The sequence below is a fragment of the Lactuca virosa genome, chromosome 2 (genome assembly GCF_052849685.1).
Source record: "Lactuca virosa cultivar CGN04683 chromosome 2, Lactuca_virosa_CGN04683_v6, whole genome shotgun sequence".
In the NCBI taxonomy this organism is placed as follows: Eukaryota; Viridiplantae; Streptophyta; class Magnoliopsida; order Asterales; family Asteraceae; genus Lactuca; species Lactuca virosa.
Window position 1 is genome coordinate 240,408,976 of NC_136427.1, and position 14,464 is coordinate 240,423,439.

At 31.3% G+C, this 14,464-nt stretch overlaps 1 protein-coding gene across 4 annotated transcripts; it reads right to left on the minus strand.

The window, feature by feature from the left end:
• Nucleotides 1-189: 189 nt before the first annotated feature.
• LOC145160598 (serine carboxypeptidase-like 11) lies at nt 190-14,240 on the minus strand. Of its 4 annotated transcripts, XR_013738165.1 has the most exons (15): nt 14,009-14,235; nt 13,758-13,903; nt 13,548-13,687; nt 12,799-12,921; nt 11,831-11,933; nt 11,713-11,750; nt 11,536-11,631; nt 11,360-11,452; nt 11,144-11,269; nt 10,999-11,070; nt 2,240-2,361; nt 2,051-2,164; nt 1,916-1,961; nt 1,634-1,787; nt 190-533 (listed from the first exon to the last, which is right to left on the minus strand). XR_013738165.1 is itself a non-coding variant. In XM_079079868.1 (14 exons), exons 1-14 carry the CDS (start codon nt 14,125-14,127, stop codon nt 1,704-1,706), a joined length of 1,422 nt encoding a protein of 473 aa, XP_078935994.1. In that variant the 5' UTR covers nt 14,128-14,235; the 3' UTR covers nt 1,507-1,703. The 4 variants fall into 4 exon arrangements, 3 of the variants coding, with proteins under 3 accessions (XP_078935994.1, XP_078935995.1, XP_078935996.1); XM_079079868.1 differs by lacking the exon at nt 190-533 and having other exon boundaries at nt 1,507-1,787; XM_079079869.1 differs by lacking the exon at nt 190-533 and having other exon boundaries at nt 1,507-1,787; nt 13,548-13,624; nt 14,009-14,234.
• Between the last annotated feature and the right edge of the window lie 224 nt (nt 14,241-14,464).

The window sequence follows — 14,464 nt, forward strand, 5'->3', positions numbered from 1 at the left end:
CCCAGCCCTCCTTTCATTCCTCCCATTTGAACATCGTATAACATGTTGTATTATTGTATGAACATGATTTATACCAAAAACCTAAGAAGATGCTAGATAACAAGAAAAATTACATAGAAGAAATAGGGTTTCTAAAGCCAACCAATCAATTTAATTTTCATTTGATACTCTTAATGAAAAACCAAAAGATGGAACATATTGAAGTCTATGACTAATCACTATGTGAATGAAACAAACATTATATGTTTTTTTTCCTACTAAAAAAAGTGGAACAACAAACACGATTTGATGTCAATCTCTCATTTATACACAAGACATTAATGTCTTTTTCTTCCTTTTTATCCAATATTGCTTCAAGGAATGTCCGATCCCATCAAATATTTATAAAAAAAAAAAAAAAAAAAAAAAAAAAAAAAAAAAAAACTTATTTTTCTCCTTAATCACACATCTCTGTCGTATAGTCCTTTCTTCTGACTCAAAAATGGTCGTCGTTTAGCTTGTTGGCCAAGAAAGTCCACAAAAGCCCCCAAATTCTACACCAACACCAAACACATAATTAGGCGGAGCAAAATTAAAATAAAGTCTAATCACGTCACGTGTTAAAGAAAAATTACTTATAAGGTTATAAATGGGTATATTGATCTAAAACGGCTCTATTTTAAACTAAATCTTTGAACTTTTAAATTAAGTTAAAATAACGTGTTTTGTTTGGAAACCTTGATATCATGCCATTGACAATTGACAATCTCACATAGAAACAAAATAAAATAGTTACGAGGAAAAAACTCCAAACTTGCATTAATGTTTTAATTGGCTATATATAACGTTTCTGTTAAAGATTACGTACTTATCTGTATATAAAAGAGTAAATTACACGAATGGTCCCTATGATTTGGGGTAATTTGTGTGTTTGGTCCCTACCTTATTTTTTTAACTCGGGAGATCCGTACTATTTTTTTTGTTACACGTTTGATCCCTACTGTTTGTTTTTGTTACGCGCTTGGTCCCTGTTTTACCTAAAAAGACTAATCGTTAAATAGGAAAAAATTGTGGGGTAGGTAAGGTAAGGTGAAGGGGTAGGGTTGGAGGTGTGTTTATTTAAATAAATTAAAAAATCAATGACAAAATAGTCTTTTTAGGTAAGACAGGGACCAAGTGCGTAACAAAAACAAACAGTAGGAACCTTCCGAGTTAAAAAAATAAGTTAAAGACCAAACATGCAAATTACCCTAAACCATAGGGACCATTCGTGTAATTTACTCTATATAAAATTAATCATGTATATCTCAACATTTTTTTATATATCCAAGCAAGCCGCAAAGCTTTCTAAGATAATTGAGCCAAAACTCATAGCTTAAATCTACGATGCTTGTATATTTTAGGAAAAAGTCTAGAAAAACTCAACAATTAATATCCTTTGATGCTTAACAATTCATAGTGTTATTTTAGGTCCATTGAAATTATTATATTTTTTAATTGTGGTTAAATTAATGATTCACAACTATATAACCGAAGAATACTGTTTGCATATTGCATCATTTGTTTAACCTATAAGGCTATAGAGATTATGTGGAATATCGATTACATTTTCTGAAAATTAATGGTATCGGTAAAATGATAGCAATTTTCTTACGGTTTCTGGATATTATTAGTGCTATGTAATCTCTTTAGTTCCCTATAGGCTATGCAACCGGTATTTTTGGTTACAGTGGTCGATAGTCAATCCACCTCTTTAACATCATAAAACATTCTTCGGTTTTATATACAGTTGCGATGTGCCCTGCACCCTGCAACACACAAAAAAATGCATCGATCCAGATTCAAATCTCACAAGCTTCAACTTCAAGTGACCTATCGTTCAAAAATAAAAACAATCTTTATAAACATAGGAAACAATAACATTCTGGTTACTTGCCTTCACAGTAGCAAATGTCATCCTATTCGAATAACTCTGTGTATACCTGTACAAAACATGACAAACATGACAATCTAACTTCAATAGATTTGGTATCATGTTATGGCATGACTAATAACAACAATGATACATTACCCGACGATTTGACCTTGATGCTTCCATGAGCGCCATTGATCGGTGACATTGTAATCAAGGTCTTTTATCCATGCTTGAGTCGACTGATGGGGAACTTGCATATCATGATCACCACTGTGCCAAATTATTACCAAATTTCAATCCCAAGATCAAATGAATCCATATAATATGTTGTAAAACGAAGAGAACCTGTATATGAGTGAGCGGTAATCCTTGCTACTAAGGTTGAGATGATAAGGTCTGACATCATATAATGTTGTTGTGAAATTTAAAAAATCACGGTTGCATCTTATCCAATTTCCTATGCTTCCCTGCATTTTTGTAGGATATGTAAACTAACTATGGTTTTTGTAGGATATGTAAACAAACTATGGCTCTATCTACCATAAATATATAGGAATTGTTATTAGTTATATCTACCATAAATATATAGGAATTGTTATTAGTTATATCTACACTAACTATATAAGAATTGTTATTAGTTATCCATAAAGTTGTTTAACATTAAGATACATATGAACCAAAGGGCTCTTGGTCAAGCAATATCATGTGTTTGAAAATGTATATCTCCTCTAAGGTTACGAGAGTTCAAGTCTCGTGATGGAAAATATGTAATTTTGGGAGTAAGATTTAGAGGGTGTGAGTTAACCGTTCCAAAAACACGACACACAAAACTAATATTTTTTGAACTCATTAATGACAATTTTAATAATCATACGTTAAGGGTATGTTTTCAAAACTAATTGGTAGTATAGTTTTGTTTGTGTAGAATAGTTCGACAAAAGTAGCTGTAAACTTTTAAAGGGATAAATTACATATAGTTTTGTTTGTGTAGAATAGTTCGGCAAAAGTAGCTGTAAACTTTTAAAGGGATAAATTACATGCTAAAATCTAATTTTGGGTTCTTCCAAGTGTTCATTTCATCGATGCATATAGAGTATTATCGATTCAATTAAACTCAAATTTTTATTAAAATGTTTTATACCTATAACAAACTTTTTATTATTTTTAAAACCATCTGCGGTCGAACTTTTAATTCAGGCATCTGACTCACCTCATGTATCTTGTCTTCGTCAATTCCTCACACCTCCTTCCACCAATATGCAATGTCGTCATCGACCCTCAATAAACCCTATCATCTTCACCGTCCTATCATAACACCTCACAATGCCCATTCAACTTCTACTCGTATACATAACCACACACCTCTCTATAGGACCAATCCTTTCACAAAGTTAACCCTTGTTTTCATTTAGTTAGTTATCAATTTTATTCATTGTTTCCTAGTATAATATTTTCTTTATGTGTTTTTGGACATTTTATTTTTCTTAACTTATATCTTCACATTCAAGGAATATATATATATATATATATATATATATATATATATATATATATATATATATATATATATATATATTACAATACATGTGTTTTACAAAAAAAAATGGCCTAAAACATGGGCCTATTAAACTATTATTTGTATACTAACATCATCCCAAAACTTGATTGGGGTTTAATACTCACATTAAAACTGAACCAAAGTTCAAGAAATAAAGATGATGGAAAACCTTTGAATAAGATAATCATAGTACCGAGACGATGATAGAACATGAAGTACATGAGCTCTCCCTAAAACAACATGGTAGAGAATAAAGTGTATGTCGATATCAAGATATTAGGTTTGTTGATGTTGAATTGTGTTTGAGGACATGTATTTTAGCAACCATTGTCATAGTAAACAACAATTGCTTTAGTGAGTGAAGCATGAAGTTCTCTGAGGATATTACACAACCAACATGTCTTAGCAGCAGCGACGCCTATGTATTCATCTTCGAAACTAGATATGAAATTCACATCGGGTGAAGTGATTGTTCCCCAAGAAGACACTATATCAGTTCAAGTTGTCGTTTGAGTAGGTAATGATTCTAGAGTATGCGGATACATGTCATAATCAGTGGTACCATGGACATGACACATGATGCACTTCAGATCACGAAAATAGGGCTCACAAGGATCATACATATAAAGACAAATGTATTGAAGAATGTATGTGAGATCCTACCGATAAGGATAGGCTAGGGTTGTGCGTCCGGTCTGTGTTACTAGTATTGAGGATATGTTCCTGACTAAAACATAATCAAAAGTGCACGAAGAACTTTGATTTTTTTTATATGTAACACCCGTTTTCCGGAATAGGTCGATTGAGGACTTAAAGGGATCAAAGGTAAGGTTTTTGGGAAAAACCTTGTGCCACGACGTGGTGAATGGAGCACCACGACGTGGCATGCCAAATGCATGAATGCGTATCTCTTTGAGTGCCACTACGTGACAAAATATTGGTCACGACGTGACAACCTCCTGCCTGCAAAACCATAATTTTCCGGGCCTTGAGCCCTATTTAAGGGAAGTAAGGGCTAGTGTTTGCATACCCTCGACCTCCATCACCTCCCTTTCACCCTCAAATAAACCCTAGCCTCCATCGAGTCCTTTTTGAAGCTTTGAGGTGTTTTGTGATGTTAAAGGAGAAGAAGAAGGTGTTCTTGAGTATTGATCCATCAAACAAATATCCTCATCATCTTGTTGCACACCTAATGGACCTTTGTAAGTCCTCAAGTTGCTATCTTTAGTGTGCAAACCTTTTAAATCTAGATTTAGAGGCTTGTTCTTCATATTCTTGTTGGTTTGGATGAGTAAATTCCATAAAGTAAGCAACTTTATGGATCCTTGAAGTCCATTTGTGGTTATATGTACCAGATCTAGAGTTCTATGGTGTTTTTGGTCACATACACAAGTTTGAGTTCATTTCCTCCATGTTTTTGACCTAAAATGAAAAGAGACATGCATTGGACATGCACGTCCATAAAGCACCGATTTTTATGATGCATTAGGTGAAGGAAATCCTTCTGGAACATATAGATAGGTGGCCTTGGTGATTAAGAACTTAATGCATTAAGAAGGCCAGAGCAGTTCTCACAACATGAAGGATTGGCCTTCACGACGTGAGAAAAGGCAGTCTCCGCGACTATTTTGTCTTGAGGCCACCACGACGTGGCAGAATCTTGGCCATGAAGTGGCGGCTGGCTATGAGACTTTTGACTAATGACATTGACTTTGACCGTTGACTTTTGACCAGTTTGACTTTGGGTCAAACTTGAAGGAATTGTGTTAATGATCAAGGTTTCACCTTTGTTTGGTGCTAGTCGGTTTAAGGGAGCAATACGTGCAGGGAGTAAGCGTGTTGCTATGTTTCCTTAGGTCTTCGATTCAGGTGAGTTTCCTCACTATACTATGTGTTACAATATATATCCTTTTGTGTCAGGATATAGGAGTAGCAGTATGCTGGTTAGAGTACCCGTAGGTTAGTGATCGTCTAGTGGAGTGCCCTATGGGATGTTTGTAGTCATGTAGGATAGCTTGAGAACTATTGATCTAGGCTTTCTTGCCTTTTCCTTGTTTGGTTGTGGCTCTAGAGTGGGATCACTTATTAGAATGTCTATCTCACCTGTGATTGCATAGAGCTATGCATTCCTTGGAGATCTGCCGGTGGCGGTGTAGTTTACTGTATGAGGCCTGGTATGCGGTGTTTATGTGTTTAATTGATTGCTTGTTTGTTATATATGTCGACATATTTGGTGGTGGGTTGAGGTGGTCCTGTTTTGTGTTGTAGGACAAGATACACGGGCGGGTCATCGGTGTGTTGTAGGCTAGGTGTGGATCAGTTGTATGCTGAGAGAGAGATCCAGGTGTACTGTAGGCCTTACACGGAGGGCCAATCAGACTGTAGGCTCAGGAGCGGTCCATACATGTTGTAGGCCTTGCGAGGCCGGCCAGACAGACTGAAGGCTCATGTGTGCATGCATTGTATGTGTATGGTGGTGTGGTATTTTGGGGGAAGTTACTAAGCTTTGGCTTACAATTTTGGATTAAATGTTTTTCAGGTACCATTGGTGATCGTGGGAAGGCGAAGGCATGATTGTACACACTCAACAACAACAATGGAGATTCCTCAATATTTATATTACTATGATTTTCAAACAATTGTATTTTGGAACAAACGGGTTTTCATACGTGTGTCAACGTGGAGTTGGGAGGTGGTCATAGTATCCATGTACCACCCTTATCTCCTTGGTCATTAACCGACATAGTGTTAAAAATTAAGCAAGGGTCATGGATTGATCATTTACACCGTTATTGAACCACATCCAGTGAGGTGGGGGCTATTGTTGGGTTGATAAAAGGGATTGTGTTGCTGACCCGAACTTGTTGATACGTGGGTTGTCCAGACCATGGTCGCTACCAGTACTATGTCGACATCATTGAAAAATGTTGCTCCTGCTTTGTTGCCTACAACTGATGATGTTTCATGCCAAAACCCCGTTGGCGGCGTGTTTTATGTGGTTATTGCTACTGCCAATGGACACCTCCTCAGCCTCCCCTTCCCCGGTGGATATGATTGTTCCCAAGGTAGTTACCTCGGTTGGTTAACTTAGTATTTAGAACGTTAGAATATGAGGATAGTTTCATCGAATGTTGATAGCGAAGTTGAGCCATACATTTTTCTTTGAGAAGAAGCATTGAACATGTCTCCAAGAAAGTTGGGAGAGGGGAATGATGCATTATGAGGCTATGCAGTTGTACTCCAGTGATAACTTGTTGATCATATGGTAATGATTTCTATTTCGGGTACAGTGACATCTATGTTGTCGAGATGGTCTGAGATTTTCTTGATGAGGCTGCAATAAGTGGTGATTGGCGAGTCACCAGTGTCGATATTATAAAGTTCATTAACGAGTTGAATGATTTTCACATCCTTGTTATCGAGGGAAAATGTTTCCAAGTTAACTCAAACTTTGCGAGTTGGGGCGTATCTCTTAAGGATCATTTGAAGAAGAGGCTAAGAGATCGTTCCTTAAATCCAAAGCTTCACAATATATTCAATTTTCTTCCATTGAAGATCACCACGAGCGAAATTACGGTAATCACACGAGTCTTTGATGCGATCTAGAATGCTATACCCGCGACAATGCATCTTGAACAACTCGCGTCAGACATCGTAATTAAATTGATCAATATCTAAAATAAAGGGAATGCATACCTTGATATTTGTACTTCCGAATGGTTTTTCTATAGAGGTGGTGGTGTTATCCCTGTTACCAACCATTTGGAATATATATATATATATATATATATATATATATATATATATATATATATATATATATATATAAAAGAGTTTAAAACATAGGCCTATTATCATCTGTATACACTAACAATATTGAGTTTCTTAGTGCTATGACTCACTAAAGTTGTCCGAAAAGTGAATCAAAACATGATTCACTAAAAAAATTGAATCATTAATTTTTTTTTTCAGGATTTTTTTGCAACTCTTGTTATTTTTGTATCATCTAATGATTCATTTGGTTGGTTCGCCAAAATATACGCAAATGATGCATTTCTTACCTTTCCTACCAAATATTTTCTTTTTATTTGATCTTAACTATATATATATATATATATATATATATATATATATATATATATATATATATATATATGAGCTAATGCTATAAAAACCCTTAAGTTCTCAGCATTTTGTCGGTTTTGCCCAAAGTTGAATTTTATGTTTATTTATGCCTCAAACTTGCATTAATTTGTTCGTTTTTAGCCCGTAGCCGGTTTTAACCTTTAGTAGACGGTTACACACCTTACCTGAACAAAGATGTTGGGATGACACGTCAGCCTCGCTGAGTTGGGTCTTCAACGGAAAAAGAGAGTAGAAAGGAGGCTCGGAAGATTCGAACCCGGGTCTCCTACATACACAAGATGAGATTTCTCCACCAAGCTGGAAGAACATTTGTGTTTTACGACGTATCTTATACTATTTAACGTGTATCTTCCGGGAACATAATTATTATTATTATTATTATTATTATTATTATTAAATACGTTCTTAAATATACCATATACATATATACGATATAAATATTTGTTTTTTTATAAATTATTATACATATGAATAAAAAAACATTTTTATATGTTTAAATACATATAAAAACGTCTTAGTGCATATAAAAACGCTTTTATATGTTTAAATATGTATAAATACGTATAAAAACGTTATTATATGTATAAAAATATTTTTATATGTATAAATACATTTAAAGCATCTTGATGTATGTATGTGTAGATGTATAAATACATATAAAAAACGCTTTTATACATACGCTTTCAAATATATAAATACGTTGTTTTTAAATATATATTTATACTTTTTAAATATGTAAATACATTTTTTAAATGTATTTAAACATATAAAAATATTTTTATACATATAATAACGTTTTATAGAATAGACGAAAATAATATATTTATAAAAATATTTTGATACACTAATAATACAAAAAAAATATATTTTGATACACTAATAATACAAAAATATTTTGATACACTAATAATACAAAAAAAAATACAAATTTATAGAATAGACGAAAATAATATATTTATATTTATATGCAATAATATGTGAAAATATACAGGAAAAAAATATACATAATAATACTTATTTTTAGCTTCCGTATATAAATATATATTATATGTAAGGGTAGATAAACAAAGAATTGATTTAGCTCAATCGAAAAGGTGTTGGGTTGATTTCCAGAATGTGTCCAGGTTCGAATCCTGTTAGCCACCTATTGCTTTCCTATTTTTTATAAAGAGAGTGACTTATTTCCATGTCAGCACTAGTCCTAAAAATATGTCAGTTAAAAAGACCTGCAAACTTAAAGGTTTTTATGACATTAGAGCTTACCTTATATCGAAAAAATTAAATAAAAATATGTAAATTAATAATTTTTATAAAAAAACCAAGAAAAAAATTCTCCAAAAATTATAAAAATTTAAGGAATACCTCACTATTTAATGATGTTGTAAAAAGAATTTTTAAAAAATAAGGTATTTTAGATACCAAACTTGATTTAAAATGTTAAAAGTTTTTTAAAAAAATCTTGAACATAATATGATGCAAATAGAGATCATTCAAAATATTTAGGATTCAAAAATATTATGATTCAATATGTTTATGATCTTTAATTTGTTATGATTTAAAAATATTTTGATACAAATATTTTATGATCCTTAATTATTATATTTTTTATGATTCAAAGTTGAATGATTCAAAAAATATAAAGATCCAAATGTTATATTGAACAAAAACTTTTTTTAATTCAATATATTATGATCCAAATTAATATGATTCAAAAATGTATGATGCATAATATCGTTATGATTCAAAATTTTATGATCCAAAAATAATATGATTCAAAAAATGTATGAATGGAAAATATTATGATCCTTAATATTGTTCTTATTTAAAATTTTATAATTGTTAAACATTAAAAAACTTAAACCGATATTTAGTAAAAAAAATCAAAAAATAAAAATCCAAAAATAAAAACAAAAAAAAGATCTCTACTATCTTCAAGTATGTAGTAAAGATATTTAAAAAAACGAAAAAAATAAAAAAGAAAAAAAAAATTAAAAACATTAAAACCGAACATATATCTATTTAAAAAAAATAAACTTTTTTTAACGAAAAACAAAAAAAACAAAATAAAAAAAACAAAATAAATGAAAAAGAAAAGAAAAACTCATTTAAATGACGTTTCAATGATGTTCGTCGCAAAAGATTATTTTTTCGAGTCCGTATTACGTTTCATGCAAGTACGAACGCGTCACGGCCAAGTAAATGAGTTTAACGTTTGTGTCATTGACGAAATGATTGGTGGAGAATTGTCCTCGCGGTTATGAAAATTTGAAAAAAAAAACTTATTTTTTTTTATTTTTTATATTTATAAAAAACTCAGAAAAAAAATTCTCCAAAAATTATAAAAATTTAAGGAATACTTCTACTCACAATTCTAATGACTTTGTTAAAAGAATTTTTAAAAAATAAGGTGTTTCAGATACCAAAATTCATTTTAAAAGATTAAACGTTTTAAAAAAATGTTGAACATGATATGATCCAAATAAAGATTATTCAAAATATATTATGATTCAATATATTTATGATTCTTAACTTGTTATGATCTAAAAATATTTTGATTCAAATATTTAATGATCGTTATTATTATTATCTTTTTCATGATTCAAAAACAAATGATTCAAAAAATATAATGATCCAAATGTTGTATTGAACAAAAACTTTATTTAATTTAATATATTATGATCCAAATTAATATGATACAAAAATGTATGATACAAAATAATTTGATTCCAAATTTTATGATTAATAAATAATTTGATCCAAAAAAAATATGAACGGAAATATTATGATCCTTAATATTCTTCTTATTTAGTATTTAATAATTGTTAAACATTAAAAACTCAAACCGATATATATTTTTAAAAATAAAAAAACAAAAAAAAATAATAAAAAGAAAAAACCCTACTATTTTCAAGTATGCAGTAAAGATATTAAAAAAATGAAAAGAAAAAAAAAAGCGAAAAAATAAAAAAAAACGAAAAAAATAAAAAACGTTAAAACGAGCATATATCTATTATTTTTTTTTGAATTTTTTTAACGAAAAAAATAAAAAAAAAAGAACCAAAATAAACGTAAAAGAAAAAAAAAACCTATTTAAATGACGTTTTATAGACGTTCGTCGCACATGATTATTCCCTCTAGGTCGTATTACGTTTCACGGGTGTGCGTCGCGTGCGAACGCGTCCCGACCAAGTAAATGGGTTGACGTTTATGTCTTTGACAAAATGATTGGTTGAGAATAACAATATTGAGTTTCTTAGTCTTATAATATGTGCTTCGATTTCCTCTATAATATGTGCTTAATTATACTGTAACCTAAACTTAGTCAATTCAAAAGAGTACAAGCTAGTTTCTGTTCAAGTGCTTATAACTACGATTATATTTACTTTAAATGTATAATTACCTTTCGGATATGCAATGCTTCTTTGACGTCATCATCATTCACCCAATAATTAACTAGATCTTTTGGATCATACTGCATCGTCAAAACCACATGCTAATTAAATCTCATGTAACTGGATTTTACAAGGATTATATAGTAGACATACTTGACAATAAGATGCAGAAAGAGGCCGACGCTCTTTAGATCGTATTTGGCTAGGCAGTTCTATAGGCGAAACGGTTGCACTGCAATACGGTTCTAACACGTCTTCCTTTTCAATACCATTAATACACTACAAAAGTTAAATATTCCGGTTTTTTTCATGGCGTCAAGTAAATAAATTTATAACTAACAAAGAATGAATGAGGAATAAGTAATAAACCTCCTGGTATAACTCAAGGTTTCGAAGACACTCTACGTTGTTTGGGTCTATATAACCTAATTGATATTCTCCATGACAACTTTGTAACAATGACTATAAAGACATTAATGAAAATCATTAGATAATTAAACAAGTATTGAAATATAGGAGATGCTTACGATGTAAGCTGGACAAACCTTATAGAGCTCATCTGAAATAAGTCCCATACCATTTGCAAATCGGATTTGGTAATTGTTAGCAGGGAAAGTAATAGGGTTCCCGAGTATGTAACCCTGTTGCACAAGATTCATCTATCATTTGTAAACTGATTTTGTAATACATAATTGCAATTTACATGGGATAAAACATGAAACCTTGAGATTAATGTAAGGCTTAGTTCCAGCGACATTTCCTACACATGACAAAAGTTATGTTAAATTTGATTATACATAATTAATGCCCAAACATTTTCAAAAAACATTAATAACATACCATTTGATATTAGTTGCGTGATTACGGGGACAGGTATTCCAGAGTACGAGTCTCCGGCAACATAGAATGGGTTGGAAGTGAACTCTGGATTACGCTTAAACCACTATGGAATGTATCCAAGTATAGTAAGAAGACTTGCACGGTTAGATATCATATACAACATGTTTCATATTTAGTACATTGGTTTGATGAAATGTTACGACAAGCAAATATAAAAAAGCAAGGCAACAAAATAAGGATCTCTATTTTATTTATTATAAGGCCAACACTATGTTTAATTGGAAAGACTATTCTAGTGGTCTAGTGGCTTACAAATGATCAACAGACGCATTTTATTACATCAAACTATCAAAGGGTAAAACATTTTTTACATGATTTCCATAGGTTAACTTTATAATTTTGCAAGAGTTTTAGATTTTGTTATAAATATGGTCTAAACATTTTTTTTATAGATTTGCCTCAAAATTAGTTTGTTTTCACAAATTCAATCTTTTTAAACTTCTTTTAGAAAACTTTTTGTAGAAACTATTTAAAAAAAAATAATCTTTTTTTTATAATTTTCCACAACATTTTTATTAACTTATTTTACAAATTCATATAACTTTCTTTTACATTTATACTCATAATTTTTCACATTTAACATACTTAGGTAATTACTTTTAAATCGATTAAAAATATACTTGTTTTAAAAACAAAATGCATCTCTTAAAACTTATATTTTTAATATGTATAAATACTATTTGCAAAGTTTGTAAATATTTTCTTTTACTTTTCCAAAATTTATGACAAATATCCTTTCATTGTGGTGTTTAATTTTGAATAAACGTAAATAGATATTTAAAAGGAACGTATTTCTAACCGCATCTAAAAAAACAAGTCTATACATAAGTATCCTAGTTCTTTTGAGTTGAAATTAATTCACCGTCTTTTAAATTTGCAAGATAAAAAATAATGTTTGAGAAATGTACCTTTCTCATAAATTCGTAGGCATGGTCAAAATATTGGATGTCGGTAGAATGAACGTCACGTGTCGATTTTACGTAAGAAAACCCTGTACCTACCGGAATATCTAAGAAAATTATGTTTGTCATCTGCATTCAAAAAAGATGTGTTATATAAGAGTAGTCAATTTGATACACGTTCTATCTATAATAAATCAAAATTAGGGTTTATTAAAATAATTACATTACTATTGTAATAATATAGTTCTTGTATCATACTTAAGCCATTACTTGTACATAAGTACCTCCATAAGTAGCATAGCAGTAAGGGTTTAAGAATTTTGTAGAAGAGGTGCACCACCATCTTTGCACTTTGCTCTAATGACATTATGAATCACATTCGAATGTTGAGTGTGACACTAATTAATAGAGACACCATGTATACTTTTTTATAAAAATAAACAAACCCAAAATATACCATCCTATCTGTCCTACCTTTTGACTAGATCTAGTTTCCATAGCATCCAATGATCAATCGTATTGACACGTTTGTATATATTTAGTTTTTAGTTATGTTGCACCTAATCACCGCCCCCCTGTAGGTCCATCGAGAGGCATTGCATCGAAAGCCGCCTTCCACACAAAACTTATCCGCCGTTCTTGTAAACATATATATATATATATATATATATATATATATATATATATATATATATATATATATATAGAGAGAGAGAGAGAGAGAGAGAGAGAGAGAGAGAGAGAAAGAGAGAGACCTTGGTCCATGAATATAGTCTCGGAATCAAGGTGGGCAAGCTTCCATTGTAAGGCATCGCGCGAAACTCAATTGGACCTATTTTGTTTGGATTGGGATAAGGAACCGAAGTTTCATCCTTATTAAATAATGTTTGCTGATCTATATTTATTTACTTATTGATAAGAAATCAATCAAATATCAATAAATAATAGTAAATTATAATAGATACCGATCTGCAGAAGGAGGCCGGAGATTGAAGAACAACCGGGGCCACCGGTAAGCCAAAGCAAGAGAGGATCATCTTTGGGATTTGACTCAGAATGAATGAAGTAGTAAAACAGTTGAACATCCTCATTCACATCCACTCCCACATACCTACATATACATATATGTCATTCATTTCAATTTGGTGGTTAAAAATCACATAAACAAACTGAGGAAGAAGAAGAAGTGAAGTAGATCTAATGAATGATCGAATACCCTGTTTCGAGATGGAACGGAACAGGTCCTTCAAAACCCGGAAGATACTCGATTCTCTTTGTTGACGTTAAATTTGCAGTACATAAACAAAGGAGGATGATCAGAAACCGATACATCATCGATCTTTGGTATTATATATACACATATGATATGATATATGTATTGTATTTGAAGAAAGATTAGAGTCTGTAATCACTAATATGGCAACCTGGGATTTAATACGAATATAAATAAATATATAAGCTAACAAATTATTTGTCCTGTCACGCCTTTTAAAACCATTAAAAATGTTATATTCTGACATGGATTTTATCCATAAAAGATTATGTCAAAGGAGATAGACACGCACTTATTTACCACCGTCCATCCGATTCACATCGGTCCTTTAAACTTATGGATACATTGAATTATAAAATAAAAGACTAAAAGTTTTTTATTTTTTCAAAATAAAACTTA

What these genes read in the sequence shown, in the direction of transcription:
- LOC145160598 (XM_079079868.1), bottom strand. Translation starts at nt 14,127, where the DNA reads ATGATGTATCGGTTTCTGATCATCCTCCTTTGTTTATGTACTGCAAAT. An exon ending in GACTATATTCATGGACCAAG is followed by an intron (nt 12,922 to 13,547) that starts GTCTCTCTCTTT and finishes TTTTGAATGCAG; the next exon opens with ATGACAAACATAATTTTCTT. An exon ending in ACCTTGAGTTATACCAGGAG is followed by an intron (nt 11,270 to 11,359) that starts GTTTATTACTTA and finishes TAACTTTTGTAG; the next exon opens with TGTATTAATGGTATTGAAAA.